Source organism: Rhinoderma darwinii, chromosome 2 (genome assembly GCF_050947455.1).
Source record: "Rhinoderma darwinii isolate aRhiDar2 chromosome 2, aRhiDar2.hap1, whole genome shotgun sequence".
Classification (NCBI taxonomy): Eukaryota; Metazoa; Chordata; class Amphibia; order Anura; family Rhinodermatidae; genus Rhinoderma; species Rhinoderma darwinii.
Genome location: NC_134688.1, coordinates 95,830,727 through 95,857,509, shown reverse-complemented (window position 1 = coordinate 95,857,509; position 26,783 = coordinate 95,830,727). Strand labels below are relative to the sequence as shown.

General features: G+C 45.4%; 1 protein-coding gene across 1 annotated transcript; it reads right to left on the bottom strand.

The window, feature by feature from the left end:
- Positions 1 to 9,251: 9,251 nt before the first annotated feature.
- On the bottom strand, positions 9,252 to 23,569 carry LOC142740723 (chymotrypsin-like elastase family member 1). Its single transcript, XM_075850139.1, has 8 exons — positions 23,506 to 23,569; positions 23,064 to 23,152; positions 20,169 to 20,269; positions 18,898 to 19,023; positions 12,352 to 12,488; positions 11,853 to 11,998; positions 10,680 to 10,829; positions 9,252 to 9,364 (listed from the first exon to the last, which is right to left on the bottom strand). The coding sequence occupies exons 1-8, from the start codon at positions 23,543 to 23,545 to the stop codon at positions 9,356 to 9,358; spliced, it is 798 nt and encodes a 265-aa protein (XP_075706254.1). The 5' UTR covers positions 23,546 to 23,569; the 3' UTR covers positions 9,252 to 9,355.
- Positions 23,570 to 26,783: the final 3,214 nt, after the last annotated feature.

Genomic DNA, 26,783 nt, shown 5'->3' with positions numbered 1-26,783 from the left:
GTGCCCTAAGCGCATCTTAGAGGGGGCGCCAGCACCACCCCCTCCTGCACTATAATTGTACCTGCATCTATAGGACACAGGTGCAATTAGAAGCAATGAATGGCTGGGTACATTCCGCGCCCGGCCATTCAGCGCCTTTCTACGAGTGAAGCAGCGCAATACTTTGCGCCGCTTGCATCGTTGAAAGGCGCTGATTGACAGGGAAAATCATTCTGCTTCGTTCAACCCCAGGAGACCTGCGCAGAAGAGAGCAGGTTTCCATTCCTGCCGGACGGTGCGGGAACATGATTAAGGTGAGTTTGAATAGTTTGTTATTTTATCGCAATAAAAAAGTGTGTGGCATTATCTACGGTGGGGGGGTGGCTTTATCTACGGGGGGTGGCTTTATCTACAGGGGGGCTTTAAGTACGGGGGTGCTTTATCTACAGGGGGCTTTACCTACGGGGGGCTTTATCTACGAGGGGCTCTATCTATAGGGGGCTATATACTGGGGTGGGCTATATGTGGAGCACTATATACAGGGGTGGGCTATGTCTACAGGGGGTGCTATATACAGAGGTGGGCTATCTGTGGAGCACTATATACAGGGGTGGGCTATATATCCAGGGGTCTATATACAGGGGTGGTCTATCTGTGGAGCACTATATACAGGGATGGGCTATATCTACAGGGGGGCTGTACACAGGAGTGGGCTATCTGTAGAGCACTATAGGGGGAGCTATATGTGGGACACTCTACAGGGGTGGGCTATATGGGGGCACTATCTACAGGGGGCTCTATGGGGGGCACTATCTACAGGGGGCTCTATGACAGGCACTATCTACAGGGGGCACGGTGTGTGTGTGGGACACAGTGTATGGTGCTATTATAATTAGAGGTGCAGTGTATGGCGCTATTATATTTAGGGGCGTAGAGTGTGGTATAATGAGAACTTGTTTGTTTATAGGTGTAGAAATGTTGGAAAAGTGAGAAGCTGAAGACATCTGAGCAGCAAACTGCAGAAATGGGCTGTGACCGGGAGAAGTCATCATAGAGGTCTGGACCGGATGGAGAAAAAGAGCTAGACGTCACCGGTGAGTCACTTAATGTAAATGTTTATTCTGCCTCTAAACAGTACTGTAGTCACTGTATGATCTGCAGCGAGATGATGGGTGGTATGATTATGATATGATTTTTTTGTGAAACCGCACTGAGTTTTGTTCTGGTGCTGTATTTACAGTGAAGGAAATAAGTATTTGATCCCTTACTGATTTTGTAAGTTTGCCCACTGTCAAAGACATGAACAGTCTAGAATTTTTAGGCTAAGTTAATTTTACCAGTGAGAGATAGATTATATTTTTTTTAAAAACTGAAAATCACATAGTCAAAATTATATATATTTATTTGCATTGTGCACAGAGAAATAGGTATTTGATCCCCTATCAACCATTAAGAGTTCAGCCTCCTCCAGACCAGTTACACGCTCCAAATCAACTTGGTGCCTGCATTAAAGACAGCTGTCTTAAATGGTCACCTGTATAAAAGACTCCTGTCCACAGACTCAATTAATCAGTCTGACTCTAACCTCTACAACATGGGCAAGACCAAAGAGCTTCCTAAGGATGTCAGGGAAAAGATCATAGACCTGCACAAGGCTGGAATGGGCTACAAAACCATAAGTAAGACGCTGGGTGAGAAGGAGACAACTGTTGGTGTAATAGTAAGAAAATGGAAGACATACAAAATGACTGTCAATCGACATCGATCTGGGGCTCCATGCAAAATCTCACCTCGTGGGGTATCCTTGATCCTGAGGAAGGTGAGAGCTCAGCCGAAAACTACACGGGGGGAACTTGTTAATGATCTCAAGGCAGCTGGGACCACAGTCACCAAGAAAACCATTGGTAACACATTACGCCATAATGGATTAAAATCGTGCAGTGCCCGCAAGGTCCCCTTGCTCAAGAAGGCACATGTACAGGCCCGTCTGAAGTTTGCAAATGAACATCTGGATGATTATGAGAGTGATTGGGAGAAGGTGCTGTGGTCAGATGAGACTAAAATTGAGCTCTTTGGCATTAACTCAACTCGCCGTGTTTGGAGGAAGAGAAATGCTGCCTATGACCCAAAGAACACCGTCCCCACTGTCAAGCATGGAGGTGGAAACATTATGTTTTGGGGGTGTTTCTCTGTTAAGGGCACAGAACTACTTCACCGCATCAATGGGAGAATGGATGGAGCGATGTACCATCAAATCCTGAGTGACAACCTCCTTCCCTCCACCAGGACATTAAAAATGGCTCGTGGCTGGGTCTTTCAGCACGACAATGACTCGAAACATACAGCCAAGGCAACAAAGGAGTGGCTCAAAAAGAAGCACATTAAGGTCATGGAGTGGCCTAGCCAGTCTCCAGACCTTAATCCCATCGAAAACTCATGGAGGGAGCTGAAGATCCGAGTTGCCAAGTGACAGCCTCGAAATCTTAATGATTTACAGATGATCTGCAAAGAGGAGTGGGCCAAAATTCCATCAAACATTTGTGCAAACCTCATCATCAACTACAAAAAACGTCTGACTGCTGTGCTTGCCAACAAGGGTTTTGCCACCAAGTATTAAGTCTTGTTTGCCAAAGGGATCAAATACTTATTTCTCTGTGCACAATGCAAATAAATATATATAATTTTGACAATGTGATTTTCTGTTTTTTTTTTTTATATAATCTATCTCTCACTGGTAAAATTAACCTAGCCTAAAAATTCTAGACTGTTCATGTCTTTGACAGTGGGCAAACTTACAAAATCAGCAAGGGATCAAATACTTATTTCCTACACTGTATTTTTAACACATTTGTGGATGATGGTCAAATATTGCATGGCCTCAATTACAGGAGAGGCTGGACTGCAGCACGGAGGGCTTAAGGGGAAGCCTCCATGACTGCTATAGGAGGCAAGGGGTTAATTAATTTTGTCAGGAAGGGGTTAGTGCAGGGTAGGGCAAGGAGGAGTTTGGGAAGGGAGGAGTTGGGGGTTGGATAACAGTTCTTCCCGCAGTTTTCGGCATTGAGCCGGAAGCAGCAGGAGGAACAACAAGTAAAATAGTAAGTTCCCACTGCCCCTGCTCTTACCTGTCACATGGCGATCGCCGACAGGATGCTGGAGCAGCTGCGTGCTGCAGCTGTGTTTCACGGTCCGGGGTGGCTGGAGGAGACTGTTGCGGCGCTGGCCTGGATACCGCAGGCTGGCCCCTCTTCATGCCGAGCCTGGCACTCTGTGTCCACTGCTGGGCCAGACATACTCCCCTCCCCCGGCCCCCTCTCTACTTCCGGTGGCATGTCGGCAGGAGGGGAATTAGTGATTGATGCTCCGGTTGCAATGCAGGAGCATGCACCGTCGGGAGCGGCGGTTGCTCAGGCACGGTCACCCCGCCGCTCCCGGCGTTCTCGCCTACCAGAGAAGCTTAGCCCGGAGGTGGTCCCGCGGGTCCGGCATTGCAGGAGGAGCCCTTCTAAGGACGCTGCAGGCCAGGTGCCTGGGATGGCTGTCTCCTCTCAGGTCCTGCGGCCTGGCAGGAATCCTCAGCCGCGACGGGGCTCGGCGGTCCATAGGCAGTCGCAGGCCAGGTTCCCAGTCACGCCACCTCCTTCAGATGCCGTTTCCAAGGGGATGTCTACGGCCGCCCCGCATGGTGATTCTCTGGCCAGGGGCTGGCTTCCTAACGGTCTTCAGGGAGGATGCCAAGATCATCAACAGCGGTGAGGCAAAAGGTCCAGTCCGAAGTCTGGGTCCCTTCTGTCGGGCGGCAGGTCGCCAGCCCATCTGTCAGCACGTCGAGGTCCCCATGTCGTAGATGTCGGTGGGATTGCCAGTCGTTAGTGAGAGAGGACTTGGAAGATGGCGAATTGGACGTGTCTCAGCGTGGTCAGGATTTTCCGGCTGGCGGGAACACCACGCCTTGGCAGCCTGGTGAGTATGTAACTCCTTCTTTGCCGTATCCAGCAATTTTTATGTCGGGTGTTGGGGGTGGGGGATCAGCGAGCGTGGATGCATCGGCTCTCGTTAGTGTGGTGGCCGGGCGTGACGGTTTAGTGCGTTGTTTGCGGGAGTTAGTCGGGCGCTTAGATAGGGCAGCGGCGCCAGTAATCCCGGCGGGGTCTCCGGTTGTAGTCTGGGAATGTTTTCGTCGGTTGCTGTGTCTGTACAAACCGAGGCGCTGAAAGACGGGGATAGAATTTGTCTTGATGATCGTGCTCGTGGTGAGGTTTACGTTTGTTTTGAGGGCCCGTTAGGGGCTCACCTTAAACAGGAGGTACGCGTGCGAATTTGGAAAGATGAGTATGTTTACATTTTTTCTCTTCTGCCGCTTGCAAAGTTCAATTTGGATAAGGGCAAGCGGGACGAGAGTAAGAAGGAGCATGAGGAACGTCGGCGTTATAGGCTTATCCCGCAGACGTTCGTCAATTGGTTGCAAGCTTTTGCAATCTTGGCCAGTGTGATCAGGGAAAAGGCGCCTGAAAATTGCTCGGCGTTATTGTGCTATTTAGATGCCATCGGTGAAGCTCATAGGGCATATGGTGGTCAGGCGTGGTTGCGTTACGACGAGCAGTTTCGTCAGCGTAAGGCGGTTCGGCCGGCGATTCGGTGGGATCAAAAGGATATTGCATTGTGGTTAAGGGTGACAGCTCCACATAAACAGTGCTTTCCGTGGAGCGTCGGGCACGGAGGTCAGTCTAGCCAGACCGGGCAGGGCTCTGGGTCAAAACTTGGTTTTTGCTGGCAATTCAATGATGGCCAGTGTAAGTTCGGGTCTACCTGTAAATTTAAGCACGTGTGTTCGGAATGCAACGGATCCTCGCACGGGGCTGCAAAATGTATGCAGAAAGGGAAGCGGTCGGGTAATCAGTCCTCCTCGACTAGTCAAGGGGGTGTCGCCGGTGATGGTGGAAAAGATGGCCCTGTATCTAAATGAATACCCAGATACGATTGCGGCCAACTTAATTTATGAGGAGTTTTGTTTTGGTTTTGTTATTCCCCCTCTTCCTCATGAGGTTCCGGTTACACGGCGCAATCTTAAGTCGGCTTATCTGCACTCAGAGGTAGTTTCGGCAAAACTTTTTAAAGAAGTTTCGTTAGGTCGCATGAAGGGCCCTTTCGTTAATCCACCGATAGAGGATTTAATTGTATCCCCCTTGGGAATAGTGCCAAAGCGCGAGCCTCTAAAATTTTGTTTGATTCAGCATTTGTCTTTTCCCAGGGGGTCGTCGGTGAATGACGGGATTGATGATGATTTATGCTCGGTAGTCTACACGTCCTTTGACAAACCAGTGGTGTTAGTTCGGAAGGCGGGGCCTGGCGCGTTGTTAGCAAAAACTGATATCGAGGTGGCTTTTGTATTGCTGCTATTTCATCCCAAGAGTCAACGATTGTTGGGATGTTTCTGGAATGGGGGGTTTTACGTGGATCGGTGCCTGCTCATGGGGTGCTCTCTTTCTTGCGCATATTTCGAGGCGTTTAGTAGCTTCGTGGAATGGGTAACGAAGGGTGTAGACGCGGTTGATTCTTTGATACATTACCTCGATGATTTTTTGTGTGTCGGCCCCAGTGGTTCGCCTATTTGTGGTAATATATTTTATTCATTGCAAAAAGTTGCGAAGGAATTTGGGATTCCACTAGCGCCAAAAAAAACTGAGGGCCCTGTCACTAATATCTGTTTTTTAGGGATTGAGATTGATTCTGTTGCTCTGGAGTGCAGACTGCCCGAGGATAAGTTAACGTCGTTGCGCCAGGAGGTGCGGTGGGCCGGTCGTTTAAAGAAGATCACGTTGCGCGATCTGCAGTCGCTGCTGGGGAAGCTGAACTTTGCATGTCGGAATATGTCAATGGGTAGAGTTATTAGTAGGCGTTTGGCAGCAGCGACAGCGGGTGTACGTGCACCGCATCATTTTGTGAGGATAGGGGTGGAACATCGGGACGATCTTCAGGTATGGGACGATTTCCTCTGTCAATATAATGGTAGATCTATATGGATGTCTCTAGTGCAGGGTACGAGCGAGCTGGACCTTTTTACTGACGCGGCAGGGTCAGTCTGTTTTGGCGCGTATGGGGGAGGTCAATGGTGTGCAGTCTAGCTGGGTGGTCAGTGGTCTTATGCGCAATCTGGCCCTGCTCGAGCTGTTCCCTATCGTGGTAGCGGTAACCATTTGGGGGGACAGGCTCAGGGATAAAAAGGTTAGTTTCCACTGTGATAACATGGGGGTGGTGTTAGCGATTAATAACATATCGGCATCTTCTCCACCCGTGGTTCAGTTGTTGCAACATTTGGTGCTGGTTTGCTTGTCCTTAAATATGTGGGTGGTTGCAGTGCATGTGCCGGGTGTTCACAATTGTATCGCTGATGCTCTTTCTCGCTCGCAGTGGGATTGTTTCCGTCAATTTGCACTGGGAGCGGATCTGGTCGGTTTGGCTTGTCTGGAACATCTCTGGGATCTGGATTCGGTCCCGCGGACCGATTGATTCAAAGGTCGTTGGCGAGTGCGACATGGAGTGCTTATTCTGCTTGCTGGAGGCAGTGGGAGGAGTGGGTAAGAGGTTTGGGTAACATCAGCACGGATCAAGACAGGTTGGTGGCATTATTGTATTGGTTGGGGGACGCTTGGGAGGCGGGGTTTTCCCTGGCTAAGGTTAATCGTTTAGTCTCTGCCTTGGCTTTTGGTTTTAAATTGCGGGGTTTACGGGATGTGTCCAAGGATTTTTTGGTAGGGCAAGCTTTGAAAGGTTTGCGTCGGGGCAGGGCTGAAGCAGATCAGAGGCGACCCGTGTCTTTTACTCTCCTCTATTCCTTGGGCACATCTGTGGTGTCGGTTTGTAATTCGCATTTTGGAGTTAAGCTGTTTCATTTAGCTTTTTCTTTAGCGTTTTTTGGAGCACTTCGAATTGGTGAGTTGGTTTCGCCTAGTATGGCGCGGGCAGGGGGGTTGAGACAGGAAGATGTGGGTCTGTACGGTTACAGACTTTAATTGTTTTTGCGACCGTCCAAAATGGATTAATTGGGACGGGGGAAGCGCATAGTTTTGTTTGCTCTCCCGGGGTCGGCGATGTGTCCTGTTGATTGCATGTTTGCTTTTAAGCCACGCGTAGGGGGGCCAGAGTTGCCATTGCTCCGTCATGAAAATGGTTGGTTTTTGTCTAGATATCAATTTTGTGCGGTATTTAAAAAATGCTTAGCTGAGGTCGAAGTCGGTTCTGGCTCTTACTCTTCTCACTCGTTTTGGATTGGCGCTGCGACTGAGGCTGGGCATTGGGGGCTTGTTGATGAGGGTGTGCGTCGCGTTGGGAGTCCAACAGGTTTCGCACTTATGTTCGCCCTCATTTGTTATAAGATTGTACTGTTAATTTGTTTGTTTGGAGGTGGGTTGTGCTGTTGTGGTCGTGGTGGATCGGCTTACGTGTGTGCGTGCTTGTCCTTTTTTCATTTCAGATCAGCGCCCTTGCTTGGTATGGCTGTTAGGACACTCTTATGTGCATTGGGGGGCTCTGAGGGCGGATGTCTTACATTGGCTGGGATTCAGAGGTATGTTATGGAGCCGGGTATTGACCGAGTTTTAGACATACTCTCAGTTAGATAGGGTTCCGGAGGTCCTGGTGTTACACGTGGGCGGGAATGATTTGGGGGTGCGCCCTTTTCAGGAGTTGGTGCGGGATGTAAAACACGATATGTTGTGTTTATGGGCATCTTATCCGTGCCAAGTCATAGTTTGGTCTGACATGGTCCCAAGGAGGCATTGGTGGTTGGCAAGGTCGGTGGAGAGGTGGAGAGAGTTAACAAAGCCCGCATTAAAGTGAACCGGGCAGTGTCACGCTTCGTGGCCAAGAACGGGGGCATTTGTGTGCGGCACAGGGATTTGGAGTCAGGGTAAGGTAATTACTGGAGGAGTGATGGAGTGCATCTGACCGAGAAGGGCGGTGGTGGTTTGAAGGGACTCACAGGCTTAAGGTGGTCAAGGCCTGTTTCGCTGTGGTGGGGGGAGTCCTTGAGGTTGGTCAGTACGAACTGGTGGGGGGGTTGCATTGGGGGTATGCGTCCCCCAGAAAGGTACATTGTTATCCCTTTGAAGTGGTCTTCTGGTGGTTCGAGCCATCTGCAGAGGTGAGCGGTGCCTCCGAGCTGGTTTACGGCTGGAGCTAAATAGTTGATGGTGGTTTGCAGATGGCTAACTCAAGATAAAAAGCCGGAAAAATGGCTTCAAGGACTTCCCCTGCTCTAATTAGTGTTAATGTTGTTGTTATTACTGATACTGACCCATGTTGGGTCATGTGAATTATAGGAGGAATTCCTTGGTTGAATTCTTAAGTACTTATCCGAATGTTTCGTGTTAAATTGCATTTTCTAACCAATGTAAATAAATAAACGGCTGCTGTGGCCATTTCACATCCAACCTCGGTTGTCACTTGTCTTCTTTGGTGGGGGGGGGGGGGTGAGAAAAAAGGAGAATAAAAGATTCAACAGCACACGACTCTACTTAGGCAAGTCAATCATTTTTGAGTTCATAAGCTCTTGTTAATTTAAATATTTTTGAACTTTGTGCACCTTGATCTTTTATTATTGTGTAAACCTCTGCTTTTATGAGAATTTTAGTCGCAAATGTTTGTTTTAATGCATTTTTAGTTTAAATGATCCCTGTTTGTCACAAGAATACGTGAAGGTGGACATGGTTGCTAACAGCACGTCAAGAAAACAGCAATTTCCAATTTGTCTATTTTCTTAAAAAATATATAGGGTTTTGGGGTTACTTTTCAAGGTGTGCTATCCCTGTATTTTATTGGTTGTTACCTTTTCTTACATTTTCAGCTTAAAAATAGATTTTTAGTTTATTTAATTTTATTGATTTTATAAAGATATATATACAATTAGACACGAGCATAAGTGGTAATATAAACTCTGCACATGTTAAACTTTTAATTTTAGGATGTGTGATGCACCAAATTTTCTGCTTGGGTCACACTTTTACCACAAAAATTAATTTGTATGCATTTTTAATTAAAATTTTTTAATTTTGACACAAAATTGCATGACAGTACGTGTGTATAAAATGCTGAGTGTCATTTTGACAATGTTCCAGGTACCTACTTTCAGAAAATTATAGGTATGGAGGTGCAAAATTTTCAAAGGGCCCTGGCTGCAAAAATGTTAAACTCTACTAGATAATAAATGTAAATAATAAAGTCACATTTACTTTATTTTTCCTTAGTAATCACTAAGTAAAGTGAGCCAAAACAAAGGTTTCAGATATTGTTTTATTCTCTCTTTGATGTTTGATACAGAATTATAGATGCTTGAGATGCCATTATACCTTTTGTCTTCTTTATGTTACTTTGATGTTTACAGGTTCTGAAAAAAAAGAAGAATAAAACACGGATTACGTAACCTCATTCATTAGGGCCTGTTCACATCATCGTCGGGCTTCTTTTCATGGGTTCCGTTCGACCTTTCCGTCGGAGGAACCGATGAACGGAAAGCCAAACAGAAACTATAGCTCCCATTTGCATTACCATTGGTTTCAATGGTAATGCCTCCATTGCAATTAGTTTCCGTTTGTTTCCGTTCCATAAGGTTTCCGTTTTTTTCATCTAGACAATAGCGTAGTCGACTACGCTATTGTTTCTGTGAAAAAAAAAACATGAAACCTTATGAAACATATGGAAACCAATTGCAATGGAGGCATTACCATTGAAATCAATGGTAATGCAAACGGAAGCTATGGTTTCCGTTTTTGGTTTTCCGTTAATCGGTTCCTCTGAGAGGAAGGTCAATCAGAACCGATGAACGGAATCTGACTCGGATGTGAACATAGCCTTAGGCTATTAAAGGGTTCAGAATGTCATCAGAAATGACCTTAAAAAATAGGACACCAAAGCAGACCAAGTAAGTGAAGAATTACACACATTACATTTTGGTTTCAGCTTGTACTAACATCTACTTCTGCAGGACTGTAATAGTTTGATTGCCACTTTTTTCCTCTCCTCCATTAATCATTCTGATTTCCAAGACTAGCTATAGGTTTGTCCCCACCTGTGCATTTTATAAGGTTTTGACAGTATACAGGTAACAACACTTAATACGTTACAATACATTAGGCCAGGACAGATTTGCTCTGTAAGCGCACAATCTATAGCCCTCTAAGCCACCCTGTAATTGGCCTTTTTTACCCATTGATAAATCAGGCAATTGCAATTTTAAACTCTGTCTAAAGTATTATGAGGATTGATAGGGAGACAATAGGAAAGATGCTGTAACTGGTTCCATACTCTAAGTTTAAAGGGGTTGTCCACGACCAGACAACTGATGAGCTATCCACAGGATAGGTCATTCAGTATATGATCGGGGCGGGCCCGACACCCGGACCCCGCATCAACTAGCTGCTCCGGCTGCCTCCGGACGCTGGATGTTTTGAACGGTATGCAGTAGTTGGAGCCGAAAGCAGATGGCTCCGGTCATGGAATAGCAGCCGATCTGCTGTACCAACTACTGCATACCATTTAAAACATCCGGCGCCCGGAGGCAGCCGGAGCAGCTGATCGGTGGATGGGTCACCAGTTGTTCGGTTGTGGACAAGCCATTTGGCTATATGATAAAATTTATTGAAGTTGCTATTTTCCACTAATAAGTATCTAGTTGTTGTTTATAACCACCAGCTGGAACTTACGCTGTTGATCCAAGAGATGTAAGCAGACACTCTGGTAAACACTGTGGGTTTCAGGTAAGCATTGCATCCAAGGGAAGACACAAAGCTGGTGACACCATGGACTTGATAGACCCCATTGACAGCACAGTTCAGGGGTCCACCAGAATCTCCCTATAAAAAATGAAGTGGTAAGTGCTGGAAACAATTGTGCTACATTTCAGTTTCTAGTCATTTGCATAATACATAATAGTAATTTAACTTTAATATTAATATTGCAATACAAATAATGATTAATGTATTTTCAAGTCTGATTAGGCAAATGTAATCATAAATTCACTAAATGTTTCCGGACATCTGACCTGGACTCCATTACCACTGGAAAATACCATGACACATAATCCTTGAATACCTGAGTAGGTGCAGATTGTGGTGCCTTGTCACCAATAGAAAAGAATTAGGAAAGAATTTAGCTTGGGCAGAAGCTTGGAGATGTATGAGTTTGTTTTCTGATATATTGTATTAGGATTCTGTATGAGAATGATGTAAAAGCATTACATTTCAAACACCGCTTCTTAAGAAATCGACATTTTATGTTATTTTCTTTGCTTTAGCTTTCGGATGTTGAGGGTTGGTTTGCTGATTTAAAGTACTAAATGGATACCTCCAATCTGGAGAAAACATGCACTTTAGATTATGGGATGAAGTAGGAAAATAAGGGGAAACACTATAGTCTCTGGGATAGATTACTCAATTCTAAAAAAAAGAACACACCTAGTGTTATGCAATAGATGTAATTATTTTCCAAAATAACTAAGAAATTAAAGTGCACATAAATGCATGTACACATGTTCCTATCATCTCACATATCAATGCAGGCCTGGGAGCTAAAAACTCCACTGATACTAGAAAGAAGGGGCTACACCACTCTTCAATGGCTGTGCCCTATAAGTCATAGATCAGTGATTTGGGAGCTATTCTCTAAATTTATTTTAATGACCTTTCCTCGCACATGCACCTTGACCCCACCAAAGCTATCTCATATGTCGGCAAAAAAATGTGCACAATGGTATAAACACTTCAAATTATATTTCTTCTCTACATTTTTTGTAGTAAAAATTATATGTAAAATTCTTTACACACTCTATATGGCTTTAAAAACAGAAATAAACTATAAAAGAAAATGGCCAAGCTTACATTGCACCCGGCTTGGACTCCGTTACCACCGGCACACACCATGGTGGTTTTAACAGTGCTGCCCCAGTAAGAGCTTGTAGAGCAGGTAGCGTGGGCTACAACGGGCAGAGGTGCTTGTTGGAGGATGGATGGCAGAGAGCCACCAGCTGCAATGAAAGACATTCATCGTTCTTAGTATACTCAGTACATTTTCAGAGTGTGCCTGTCCTTGTTGTTTGGAGCTTATATTTATTTTACTGATTCTTGCTGTATGGAATAGATTGCAGTTAACAGTAGTCTGGACATAAGGATTTTAAATTCCTCACATATTATCTTACTATTCTTGCATGCAAAGGGATCTTTTCTGATAATAACAGTAGCGGAGACTAGTGCAAGGAAAAGTAGAGCAGCTTCCCATAACAGTCAATCAGGCTGCTGCAGTGCTCCACATTTCCATTGCACTAGTTTTGATAAATCTTTGTAATTGTGTATTTTCTGAGTATTCAGAATTAGAACTTACTGCTGGTTCTTCCCCATCCTGAAATTATGCAGTTGTAGTTGTTTGCAAGAATGGCACCATTTGCTGGCAATGTGGCGAGTTTCACATAGCTGTTTAGAGTAGCACTGGATGCCAGGTGGAGAACAGCAATATCAAATCTGAAAAAGAAAACAATATAACAACATACTGTTATTGGCATATCTTAGTGTTGCTATGATTATTGTGTACACATTAATTAATACACATTACATGAAGTAACAAAAGTATGTATAACAAAACTTGGTTGAATGTTGATCCAGTCTGATCACCATGTGGGGCCGGATAAGAATATTTTCCCATTTACGGCATATTGGCTGTCATGGTCGCGGGCCGTCAGGCTCACTCACCTCATGACGCCCGCAGCCATGGATCTGTGAGCTCTGGTCCCCATCTCCTCCTCAGGAGACGCCAGCGCTCACTTCTGCTTCTACCGGCCGGGTCCCACTCTTAAAGGGCCAGTGCGCATACCTGAATTCAAGGACAAAATTAGCCCATAAGCACCCTGGACTATAGGAGGGGCCCAGCCCCTTAATGCCTTGCCTGAGCCTTGTTGTCGTTCTCCTAGTATGTCTATGCAAATGGTCTTCTAAGTGTTTTCCAGTTCCCAGTGTTCCCCGCTCCTGCTACCTATAACCTGTATCCCGTGCTATCCTGGACAAGTGCCGTGTTGAGCTGAAGTCATGCTGTGCTGTGTACCACGCCTGTCTTGCTACACCATGCCTGTCGCCTGCCTGCTGCCTAGTGCCAGCCGAGCCTGTCTTGCTACTGTCTGAGCTACCACAGGTACACTATATGAACTATATATAGACTGTGACCTGTGTCCTGTTGGCCAGATGCCATACCGTCAAAGCGGTACGGCCCAGTGGATCCACATACCCAATGTGACATTGGCTCATGCCTTATAGGGTTTTCATCTTTCCTTTGGATCAATAAGTCTAAGCTACAACCCCCCCCCCCTCCTACTTTACTCCATGCCACTATCCTTCCCCCATGGTGGAACTTGTTGGACGTATGTCTTATTTCAACCATCCTAACTATGTAATGATAATTATACATATACTGTAAAGGATCTGCCAGGAACAACTTCTGTGTATACGCCCATTGGTAATTAGTCTGCACCTGAGTCTATGTCTCTGAGACTGACTCCATCTTCCACCACTCAGGATGGCAGGCTTAGGAGTGGGAGAGCCTATCGCAGCTTGGCCAGACGGAGCTAGCTCCCGCCCTCTGTCTATTTATACCTGCCTTTCCTGTTCCTCCTTTGCTTGTGATTCTTCTCGTGTGGTTTCCTGGCCCAGCTACAGCTTCTGACTATTCGATCCTGCTCCATACTGACCCTGGCTTACTGACTATTCTCCTGCTCTGCGTTTGGTACCTCGTACACTCCTGGTTTGACTCGGCTCGTTCACCACTCTTGTTGCTCACGGTGTTGCCGTGGGCAACTGCCCCATTTCCCTTAGCTTTGTGTACCCTTGTCTGTTTGTCTCGTGCACTTACTGAGCGTAGGGACCGCCGCCCAGTTGTACCCCGTCGCCTAGGGCGGGTCGTTGCAAGTAGGCAGGGACAGAGTGGCGTGTAGATTAGGGCTCACTTGTCCGTTTCCCTACCCCCATCATTACATAATCACAAGCCTATATACCTAGTCTACCCTGGTCCCTGACACTACTATGGACCCCCTTGAGACCCTGGCCCAGCAAATGCAGGGTCTCTCCCTACAGGTCCAGGCCCTGGCTCAGAGGGTCAACCAGCCTGACACTACCATGGTAGTGCCCCGCACCTCACCTCTTGAACCCCACCTCAAGTTGCCTGACCGTTTCTCACGGGACCGGAGGACTTTTCTCTCCTTTCGGGAGAGTTGCAGGCTCTACTTTCGCTTAAAGCCTCACTCCTCAGGTTCTGAGAGCCAGCGGGTGGGTATAATTATGTCCCGGCTCCAGGAAGGGCCCCAAGAGTGGGCCTTCTCCTTGGCTCCTGACGCCCCGGAACTTTCCTCCGTTGATCATTTCTTTTCTGCCCTCTGACTCATTTATGACGAGACTGACAGGACTGCCTTTGCCGAGAGTCAGCTGGTGACCTTACGTCAGGGTAAGAGACCTGTTGAGGAGTATTGTTCTGACTTTAGGAAGTGGTGCGTAGCTTCTCGGTGGAATGACCCTGCCTTAAGGTGCCAGTTTAGGTTCGGTCTGTCGAACACCCAGAAAGACCTTCTAGTTAGCTATCCCTCTTCTGACTCCCTAGACCAGATTATGGCTTTAGCGGTACGACTTGACCGACGTCTCAGGGAACGACAACTTGAACGTTTTTGTGTTTTCCCCTCTGACTCCCCCATGATGCCTCCCGAGGTCCCGTTGCTTCGCTCTTCCACGGAAGACTCGGAGGTACCTATGCAACTCGGAGCCTCCGTGTCCCCCCGACAACGTAGAGAGTTCCGCAGGAAGAATGGTCTCTGCTTCTATTGTGGGGATGACAAGCATCAAGTGAACACCTGTCCTAGGCGTAAGAATAAGCAGCCGGAAAACTTCCGCGCCTAAGTGATCATCGGGGAGGTCACTTGGGCGCACAGGTATTTCCCGTAAATATGAAACGTAATAAAATATTGCTTCCCTTTCAGGTCTCTTTTGGTGGTAGGTCTGCTACCGGCAGTGCCTTCGTGGATTCAGGGTCTTCTGCTAATATCATGTCTGTGGAATTTGCTATGTCTCTAGCTATGCCTTTGATTGATTTGCCTAAACCTGTACCGGTAGTGGGTATCGACTCCACTCCTCTTGCTAATGGTTATTTTACACAGCATACCCCTGTTTTTGAACTCCTTGTTGGCTCCATGCATTTGGAGCAGTGCTCTGTACTGTTGATGCAGGGATTATCGTCCGATTTGGTTTTAGGCCTTCCCTGGTTGCAGTTGCATAATCCCACGTTTGACTGGAATACTGGGGAGCTTACCAAATGGGGTAATGAATGTTTGACGTCAAGTTTTTCTGTTAATTCTATTTCTCCCCCTGAGGAGGTGAACACGCTACCTGAGTTTGTGCAGGACTTCGCTGATGTTTTCTCTAAGGAGGCCTCCGAAGTGTTACCTCCTCATAGAGAATACGATTGCGCCATCGATTTGGTACCAGGAGCTAAGCTCCCTAAGGGTAGGATATTTAATCTTTCTTGTCCCGAACGTGAAGCCATGAGAGAGTATATCCAGGAATGCCAGGCCAAGGGTTACATTCGCCCCTCTACTTCTCTGGTAGGTGCTGGCTTCTTCTTCGTAGGGAAGAAGGATGGTGGTCTTAGGCCAAGCATTGACTACCGTAACTTGAATAAAGTCACTGTAAGGAACCCGTATCCCCTTCCCTTGATTCCTGATCTCTTTAATCAGGTTCAGGGGGCCCAATGGTTCTCTAAGTTTGATCTACGGGGGGCGTATAACCTTATCCGCATCAAAGAGGGGGATGAGTGGAAGACTGCGTTTAACACGCCCAAAGGTCATTTCGAATACCTCGTCATGCCCTTTGGGTTGTGTAATGCTCCTGCGGTCTTCCAGAATTTCATAAATGAGATTTTAAGAGATTACCTGGGGGTATTTCTTGTAGTGTACCTTGATGACATACTGGTGTTTTCCAAGGACTTGTCCTCCCACATTGAGCATGTCAGGAAGGTGCTCCAGGTCCTTCGGGAAAACAAACTGTTTGCGAAAACCGAAAAATGTGTGTTTGGGGTACAGGAGATACCATTTTTGGGTCAAATCCTCACTCCTCATAAATTCCGCATGGTCCCCGCCAAGGTCCAGGCTGTGGCGGAATGGGTCCAACCTGCCTCCCTGAAGGCGTTACAGTGTTTCTTGGGGTTCGCTAATTATTACAGGCGATTTATTGCTAACTTCTCGGTCATCGCTAAGCCTCTTACGGACCTCACTCGCAAAGGTGCTGACCTCCTCCACTGGCCTCCTGAGGCTGTCCAGGCTTTTGAGGTCATTAAGAAGTGCTTTATCTCGGCCCCGGTGCTGGTTCAGCCCAACCAAATGGAGCCATTTATCGTGGAAGTTGACGCATCCGAGGTGGGAGTGGGGGCTGTCTTGTCCCAGGGTACCAGGTCCCTCACCCATCTCCGTTACTGTGCCTACTTCTCCAGGAAGTTTTCGCCCACTGAGAGTAACTATGATATTGGCAACCGCAAACTCTTAGCCATTAAATGGGCATTTGAAGAGTGGTGCCACTTCCTGGAGGGGGCTAGGCACCAGGTAACGGTCCTTACCGACCACAAGAATCTGGTTTTCCTAGAATCTGCCGGAGGCTAAACCCGAGACAAGCTCGATGGGCGCTATTTTTTACCAGATTCAACTTTTTGGTTACCTATAGGGCTGGGTCTAAAAATATTAAGGCCGATGCACTGTCGCGTAGCTTCATGGCTAGCCCTCCTTCGGAGGAAGATCCTGCTTGTATTTTGCCTCCTGGTATAATCATTTCTTCTATAGATTCTGATTTAGTCTCTGAAATTGCGGCTGATCAAGGTTCAGCTCCCGGGAACCTTCCTGAGGACAAGCTGTTTGTTCCCCTGCAATTCCGGCTAAGGGTACTTAGGGAAAATCATGACTCCGCACTATCTGGTCATCCAGGTGTCCTGGGTACCAAACACCTCATTGCCAGAAACTATTGGTGGCCTGGGTTGCCTAAAGACGTTAAGGCCTACGTCGCCGCTTGTGAGGTTTGTGCTAGGTCCAAGACTCCCAGGTCCCGACCAGCGGGCTTACTACGTTCTTTGCCCATTCCCCAGAGACCTTGGACCCATATCTCCATGGATTTTATCACCGATTTGCCTCCATCTCAAGGCAAGTCGATGGTGTGGGTTGTAGTAGACCGCTTCAGTAAGATGTGCCACTTTGTGCCCCTCAAGAAACTACCCAATGCCAAGACGTTAGCTACCTTGTTTGTCAAACACATCCTGCGTCTCCATGGGGTCCCTGTCAATATTGTTTCTGACAGAGGGGTACAATTTGTTTCATTGTTTTGGAGAGCCTTCTGTAAAAAGTTGGAGATTGATCTGTCCTTCTCCTCTGCCTTCCATCCTGAAACTAATGGCCAAACTGAGAAGACTAATCAATCTCTAGAACAATATTTAAGGTGTTTTATCTCTGACTGTCAATATGATTGGGTCTCATTCATTCCCCTCGCCGAATTTTCCCTTAATAACCGGGTCAGTAACTCGTCAGGGGTCTCCCCCTTTTTCTGTAATTTTGGGTTTAATCCACGGTTCTCCTCCGTTTCACCTGGTAGTTCCAACAATCCCGAGGTAGATGTCGTTCATCGGGAACTGTGCACAGTTTGGGCCCAGGTTCAGAAGAACCTAGAGGCGTCCCAGAGCGTACAAAAAACTCAGGCTGATAGAAGATGTTCTGCTAACCCCTTGTTTATGGTCGGGGATCTGGTGTGGTTATCGTCTAGGAACTTGCGCCTTAAGGTCCCGTCCAAGAAGTTTGCTCCCCGGTTTGTTGGGCCGTATAAGGTCATTGAAGTCCTCAATCCTGTCTCCTTCCGACTGGAGTAGCCCCCATCTTTTCGAATACACGACGTGTTTCATGCCTCCCTCCTTAAACGCTGCTCCCTGTCCTTGGTTCCCTCGAGGAAACCTCCTGTTCCCGTTCTCACCCCTGAGGGGGTGGAATTCGAGGTGGCCAAGATTGGGGACAGCAAGATGGTCCAAGGCTCCCTCCAGTACCTGGTCCATTGGAGAGGATACGGGCCTGAGGAGAGGACTTGGGTACCCGCCCGGGATGTTCACGCTGGGGTATTGGTCAGGAAGTTCCACCTTCGTTTCCCCAATAAACCAGGTCCACTTAGAAAGGGTCCAGTGGCCCCTCATAAAAGGGGGGGTACTGTAAAGGATCTGCCAGGCACAACTTCTGTGTATACGCCCATTGGTAATCAGTCTGCACCTGAGTCTATGTCTCTGAGACTGACTCCATCTTCCACCACTCAGGATGGCAGGCTTAGGAGTGGGAGAGCCTATCGCAGCCTGGCCAGACGGAGCTAGCTCCCGCCCTCTGTCTATTTATACCTGCCTTTCCTGTTCCTCCTTTGCTTGTGATTCTTCTCGTGTGGTTTCCTGGCCCAGCTACAGCTTCTGACTATTCGATCCTGCTCCATACTGACCCTGGCTTACTGACTACTCTCCTGCTCTGCGTTTGGTACCTCGTACACTCCTGGTTTGACTCGGCTCGTTCACCACTCTTGTTGCTCACGGTGTTGCCGTGGGCAACTGCCCCATTTCCCTTAGCTTTGTGTACCCTTGTCTGTTTGTCTCGTGCACTTACTGAGCGTAGGGACCGCCGCCCAGTTGTACCCCGTCACCTAGGGAGGGTCATTGCAAGTAGGCAGGGACAGAGTGGCGGGTAGATTAGGGCTCACTTGTCCGTTTCCCTACCCCCATCATTACATATACATTATATGTCCATTTTACAAAGCAAAGAGTTAAACAAATCTAATTCCTTCCACTAATCAACTTTTCTGAATTCTCTTCAGCTCCTAGACTCCATCAGATACATACCCAGCAGCTACATTGTTGGTGTTCCAGCCGGAATTAATACGAATTGCTGACACTGAGATAGCCTGTTCGGTACCATCATTCTGACTCAGATTGTGCTCTCCCAAGACCACACGGTAGGTGTTGGTTCTAATCAACAGACACACATAAGTAGACAGATAGATGTAAGTCACTGTATTTAGACATGCTATGGATAAAAATACAGGTGATAGGACAGGACCTACAAAAAGTGGTATCCGCAATTAAAGAAGCACTCCACTTTTTTTGCCTATATAGTTCAGCATAGGCTATTATTAAATAATACTTTAGAGGCTCTGTTGTATGTCCTATGTATACATGTTTTAGTTGATGTGTCATTTATGGTTTGTCTGCCATCTCAGTTCCTTCTTTCCTATGATGTGGTTCCCCTAATGCAGCCTACATGTTCCCTCATACCTCGGGCTTTGCAGAGGCACAGGGGCTTATCTCAATGCACTTGCTCCGCTCTGAGTTCAGTGCAGCAAGTGATAGATCAGTGACATAGAAATTCTGTACTCACACTGCAGAGTATAAGTGTATTCTATGTGATGCAGCTTCACACTGTTATCACCTGCCTCCTGCTTGTGATAGATTTGATAGATTGCTTGTGGTTTTTACACAGGAGGAAGTAAGGAGCAGCATCTCATAGAAATACACTGGACTTTCTGCACACAACACACACACATAGTATAGATAGTGTGAGGCAGGGGACTTTTATAATTCTGCAGCTTATCATTATAGAGACTCTTCTATTATATCACTGCAATTCTGCTCCCTTAGATAGGGAAAACATAATCTCTTCAGCAGCATTCTGTGTATGGGGGACATACAAAGGAGCAAGTAGGGTGGAGCTGTGTGGGGAAAGGAGGTGTCTCAGTGCTGCCAGGAGTGTATTGATAGTACACATGAAAGCATAGTCTATATTGTTGGTCAGATCACATGACACTGCTGCCCTTAATAAAAAGGTTCAAAATACTTGGATGCAACTAAGCAGGTAAGAAATAAGTGACACTGCTAGAATAATGTTGGTGTGTTAGCATTATATGTGTACATTTTTGTTTTTACTAGAGTGCTTCTTTAAATCAATGCCAAATACATAATTATATAGATATCAGGATACTTCATATAGAATAATATTGTGATTTGTGTGAATATATTGTTTGCATATAAAGAGTTAGGCATAGTAACTATCATAGAAGCCATCAATATAGGTAATTTATGCTAAACATAACATAGTTGCCAGGAGTGAATATTACCTGTCCACGCAGTGAGCAGCGGTCATGACACGGTTAGCACGGATCAAGGAGCCACCACAGGTGTGGTACCAGCTGCTGCCAGAGCGATACTGGAGAGATACCTACAAGACGAAGTACATTGGCACAGTTTTATCAGCGCTGTCACAGGAAGCAGTTCTGTCACTATTCTGACTTATGCATGCAACATTTTTACTATACGGTTGTAGAGAACATGACAAGTGTGCAGGCACCATACCAGCTCTGACAAGAGAGTAATGCCATTTGACAATGATAAATAGGTTGTATAATTCATATTAGCCAGCCTTACTCCCACCGTACCTCTGCCGTGCCCGTTTTGAAAGACAAAATCCTAAAGTTATGCTCATGTGACTCCTCTTCTACTGTCTTTAGGTTACAAGGGGGGTGATGGATGGAAGAAAGTATCCTATGGCTACAGGATCAGACTACTAGAAGAAATCAACAATACTCTATTTTCAGAAAATTTATGTTTCGGTTCTCCGGAATCTTGATCTCCAGTGTCCCAGTGGGGTAAAGAATAAGGAATTGAAAACAGCCACCGTGGCAGAATGAAAATGAAGCAGTCTGTTTTGTGTTATAATTGAAGTCATTTTTCTAACAATATTTTTCTTGCATTATCTCATGTAGTAACAATATTAGGCTCTGTTCACATCTGTGCCAGTGGCTTAGTTAGGAGCCTTAGTCACAAATTCCCTTAGTTTAAAGTGGAAAATATTGCTGCATGCAGCCGTATTTTTCCTGTGAATGCGATGAACACCTCAGTGTGATGCAAAGGTCTGCATTAAAAGGCAGTGGGGTCTTTCAGGCGCCGCTAGTGTCTGTTGTTTGATGGATCTGCCACAGCGTTGCGGCTTTCATTATAAATGGAAGTTTTAACATAGATATCAACATAGCCTTATACTTACTGGGGCAGATTTTTTATTTTTTTACTTTTATTCATTTATTTAAAAAAATGTAAATACAAATCATCCGTAGGAAAAAGCTCCTGTGCTCGTCTTCGAGGTATTCAGAGAAAGACTACAATATAGTGGTACATACCAATTTATCCTCTAAATGTATCATTCATTATGATTTATTTCACCCATAACGGAATCGGGAAGCGTCCACAAGTAACGAGTTGTATCAATTCTGGCCCATCTAAGCTTCCTATTAAACCTTCCCAGTTAAAAAAAAAGTAGGTGATATGATGGTTTACACAATCCCTTTAAAAGGGCAAATGAGGAAAAAAATATAGATGTCCCCCATCAGTTCTGCTAAAATAGCATTTCAATCAATTTATACCCATTCAATTTCCTATACCAATCCACTCATAAAGGAAGTCTTCCCTTTACAGCGTTCCATGCTCACTAGCCCTTGCCCCCCTCCCTCTCCCATTTACCCGCCTGCCCTCAATAATTGCTCCCCAGGCTATGGGAAAAACAAAAAACAAACAATTGGTATTCGATATTCTATAGTGGTCTCCTTGCCAAAAATTTTATCCAGACATCCCAATTAAATCTTAATTTAAGCCCCTTTTTGTTTTTTTTTATTAATGGCTAATTTAAATCTTATACTGTTATTGCCCGAGTTCTTCCACTTACTCACAGATGGGGTGTTCTAAGTTTACCATACTCTAGCAATAACTAGCCAGGCCATAAAAAACAGTGTTCAAAGAATTGAGAGTTTCACTGTATCAATTTCTATTTCCTTTAAATCACGCCGAATCCCACAAGTGAACTTATTACTAACTTACTAACCTTATTAATAAATTACTAACCCTATATATATTATTTACTATATCAAATATATAATTTCAAATTTGACCCACCATTCTACAATACTGTTATTCAAGTTTTTATGTTCTAAGTCCACATTTTCAGCAGAACATCTATTACATCTAGCAAACTCTGTTTTCCACGTTCTACATAGCTTAACGACTGTATAGTAAAATCTCAAATCATATAAAAAGTTGTGACACTTTGCACAATCTAGCAGTGAGTTACCGAGAACTCATATCATAAATGTTACACAAATTTTTTTTATCTTTACTCCCAACTATTTTTGTTTTCATCTTAGATTACCTACAATTTCTATCTTTTTACTCTTTCTAAGCATCATAATTCTATAAATCCATGACTATTTTCGCTTTGTGTCATCAGACTCATTAAAACCTAATTCTGTCCCCTGAGGACATCAGCACCTCCCTTAATCTGTAAACATCTCAGGTGACATGTCCGTGCCATAGAAATAGTGCATAAATCAATGTATTTTCTAAGCAAACCACTCTCAAAAAAATATTAGACATTCTTAGTTAAACTTTTTGCCAATACCTAGTGTGATTTTCTAATCCATTTATTGGGGAAATAGGAAAAATGTCAGAATCCGTTGTCTGAAGGATCTGTAACAGTGTTGTGGCTTCCGTTATATATGGAAGCCTCAAAAGCAAGTGTGAACATAGTCTAATACTTACTTGGACAAATTTACTATTGTCGTTATGCCGGAATTCTAAGTGGCACCTTTTTTTTCTTGCCGCAAATCAATTTAGACAAATTTATTATTGATTTGTGCTAAAAAGATCAGAAAAGTTTAAAGAGAGGGGGGCTGGCTTGTCGGAAAGGGGCGTGTTCTAAAATTTGCTGCTGTGCGCCAACATTTTGGCACAATTTTGGCGCATGTCAGTGTAAACTAAGCCAAACAAAAGCTTGTATAAGGAAGAGAAAGGTGTCTAACATGCCTAGAAAGTTGCGCCAAATTTATCATACAGAATGCGTCACTGTTAGAAATTTGCCTCATTGTCAGACTTCTTCGTCTAAGTTTACGCTGTCTAAATCTTAGACAGCATTAATAAATATTCCCCACTATCTTATTAATTCCCATTATTATCTTAGCTTCGCTCACCTGCCATGGCCAGGCATTTTTGGCTGCATTTGATCCTCCCACTACACGTGCATTGTCTTCAATGTAGCGAAAGTTACCATCGCAATGTCCTTGGGTGGGGTAAAATGAAAAACAATTAAAACATTTTTCTTTAAAGACTTACTCTATATTGAACCTAATTAGTCTGGTGATATAAAATTATGTTTTACATTATGTTTGGAAGGCCAAAAGTTTTTTTAAATACTTGATTTTTTCACCTTACATGAGAGAGGACAAAACAATAACCATAAAATTCTTTGGTTTACACAGCCCATTAAAATCTGAATATAATTAAGAATTTCAAAGTTGGTGGGTGACAGAAATATTGAGGCTCATGGATACAGTAGGAAGCTAGAAGAAAGGCGCATAGTATAGTCATAGATAAATTTCAGTAAAATTGAAGGAGAACATTCTTGCATCTTACCACCAAGGACAAATGCAGCGAGTAGAAGGAATGTTAACATCTTGGATCAGTTGTAGTTTAGTGTGAAGGGCAAAAGTGATTCTGCGCTCCTCTTTTTATATTGCTTGAAGCCCCAAGCTTCATGTGGTGGGAATGTTGTCAGATGTCATGTTACCAATATTTTCCACGTCTTTATCTGTTATTGTGTTTTTTGGCAAATATACTTGGAATAATTGAGTAACCAGTAGTTATAAAACACACAAAAAGGTAGAATATATTCCTGTGATTTAAGGAAAACTATGTACATTTCTGAAAGGAAGGAGCTTAACTCTAGGGGACACATGGGTTGTGGTCACATCTAGGCTCTTGGGCCTGAAGGGACCAAAAGGTCCCTGTGCCCCATATGAGGAGAATAGTGCTATAAATTACTCATGTTTTTTGAGGGGCCCTGTTACTTAGTGTCACGAAGCGGTGTGTGGACCCACTGGACCGTACCGCGTAGCGGGGTGGCAGCTGTCCAAACAGGTAAAGTACAGAGTTCAATAGTTCAGCGAGAATACCTGAGGCAACGTAGACAGTAGCGAGGCAGGCACGTCCTGGACCAGCGGCAGGAAGACTTAAGGTGAGGAGTAGCAAATCAAGTGTAGACTGTAGCACAGCACGGCAACAGCACAGCACGGCACTAGTACTGGGTAACACGGAAACAGGATACGGGATACAGGAACAAGGTACACTGGGAAACTGGAAGACACTGGGAAACCATTAGCATGACAAACTATGGGTAACAAACAACGTTCTGGCAAAGAGCAAGAGGGCAGAGGCCTTTTTATAGCCCAGGGCATCCTGGGCTAGATTGCAGACTTCCTGCAAAATGCGCGCACTGGCCCTTTAAGACCGTGCACGCCGGAGATAGACTCGATGTCTGGAAGGGAGTGACGGCGCCTCACAGGAGGACGACGCTGCATGCAGGTAAGATGTCCATGGCCACGGCCGTCAAGGTTTAAGTCAGAACGACGGGCCGTGGCCATTGACGTTACACTTAGAGTATGTTCACATGCACTATTTATGGATGTACCGTATATATCGGCGTACAAGACGACTTTTTACACCCTTAAAAAAATGTCAAAAGTGTGGGGTCGTCTTATATGCCGGATATTGTCTACATTAGGGATGCACGTTGCAGCCGCACAGCTCAGTATAGTACACATGACTATGAGAGCGGGGCTGCGGCTGTGTAATTCAGCCACAGCCCCGCTCCTGAGTCATGATAAGTTCGCGGGGTCAGGATGATGCAATGCGGCCAGCGCTGCACTAATGAGCGGCGGCACTGGAGACAGAACATGGCGGGCGCGCTACAAAACACCCCTATGTTCTGTCTTCAGTGCCTGAACTGCCGCTCATTAGTGCAGCGCCGGCCGCATCACCTCATGCTGGCCGCGCGCGCACTTCCTGTCAGGAGCGGGGCAATGACTGTATTACACAGCCGCAGCCCCGCTCTATAACGGCGGAGATCAGAGAAACCGCTCATCTCCGCCGTTATTCCCCTGAATGCTGCGATCACAGCTGACTGCAGCATTCAGGGGAAAGTGAGAAGGGGGGATGCCCCTGGATCGCGTCACAGGGAATTCCTGTGACGCGATCGAGGGCCATACCATATATGGGCAGACAGCCCAGGGTCTATTGACGGACCCCAGGGCTGTCTTACCATATTTCATGTTGTTAGGACATACCCAAGTATGTCCTAACAACTGCCTGTGTGCTATCTGTCCACAGGCTAATGTACTGGCACATATCTGATATATGTCAGTACATTAAAGTTTAAAAATAAAGTAAAAACAAAGTATTGTTAAATTTAAAAAAAAATACACCTTCACCTTTTTTACAATAAACATTCAAATAAGTCTCAATACATAAAATACACACATTCAGTAATGGCGCGGACAACAATGTTTTTGCATCATTTATGATGTGTACGCTGTAAAAAAATGAAATAAACACGGCTTTCTATCACTTATTAATGTGAGGCGCGAGGTGCGATGAATTTACCCTCCATGTTCCTCACATTAATAGTAATTAACCCCATCATGTACCTCGCACATTAACCCAATATGACTGAGAAACATGATGGGATTAATTACTATTAATGTGAGGCGCGTTCAAAATTCATCACACGTCGCGCCTCACATCAGAAAACGGAAGAATTTTTTTTTTATTACTGTTGGCAAAAATATCGAAATTGGTATCGATATCGCAATACTAAACGAAGTATCGGTATCGAAGTCCAAATTCTGGTATCGTGACATCCCTAGTCTACATATTGTCTACACACAGGTTGTGTGTTACCTTGTGAGCCTGCAGTCCGGTACACAGGCTCCCGGGATGCACGGAATCCGCCACGGATCTGAGGGAAGCCGGTATTAGCCGCCAGGGAACATCTCTGTAAGATCCTCTGGCCCGCGCTTTCCTCTCATTCCCTGCCTCTCAGATCTCGCGCGATGAAGCAGCCTATCTGCGCATGCGCGAGTTAAAAGAGACAGAGAGTCCTGGGTCCTGCCGCCGATGGCCATAGTGAAGCGCTCCTGCACGAAATGGTGAGTATATCTTAAATTCTATATTTTAAGGGTAAAAGTTGGGGGTCGTCTTATACGCCCAGTCGTCTTATACGCCGACATATACGGTAATTCAGGCGTTTTACGCCTGGATTTACGGTCGAAAATACTGCTTAAGAGCGTCGGCAAACATCTGCCGATTCATTTGAATGGGTTTTACAATGTACTGTGCAGACGGTCATTTTTTTTACGCGCCGCTGTCAAAAGACGGCGCGTAAAAAAGATGCCCGTGTCAAAGAAGTGCATGTCAATTCTTGGGACGTAATTAGAGCCGTTTTCCATTGACTCCATAGAAAAACAGCTCCAATTACGTCCGTAATGGATGCTGCGAAAAACGCCTGCACATGCCATTACGTCTGAAATTCAGGAGCTGTTTTCGCCTGAAAACAGCTCCGTAATTTCAGCCGTAACGGACGTGCACGTGTGAACATACCCTTAGTTTGCATTGTGATCCAGAATCTTAAAGTTACCTCTTTGTCTGGTTGTGATCAATTTCACTATCATGAACATTGATTACAGTTTACAAACATTTTGTAAAAGGTGTCAAAGTTAAAGTACCTCACACGGAAACGTCTTATTCCTGAGGCAGATTAATACGATCGCAGTTATGAAAAACACTGAATTTTGCACAAACAATTTTACAGGTAGCTGTGTGGGATTGGCAGCAGCGGTCACATAGGACAAATGCCA

What these genes read in the sequence shown, in the direction of transcription:
- LOC142740723 (XM_075850139.1), bottom strand. Translation starts at nt 23,545, where the DNA reads ATGTTAACATTCCTTCTACTCGCTGCATTTGTCCTTGGTG. An exon ending in ACCAACAATGTAGCTGCTGG is followed by an intron (nt 12,489 to 18,897) that starts GTATGTATCTGA and finishes TTTCTTTTTCAG; the next exon opens with ATTTGATATTGCTGTTCTCC. An exon ending in GAGTCCAAGCCGGGTGCAAT is followed by an intron (nt 10,830 to 11,852) that starts GTAAGCTTGGCC and finishes CATTTTTTATAG; the next exon opens with GGAGATTCTGGTGGACCCCT.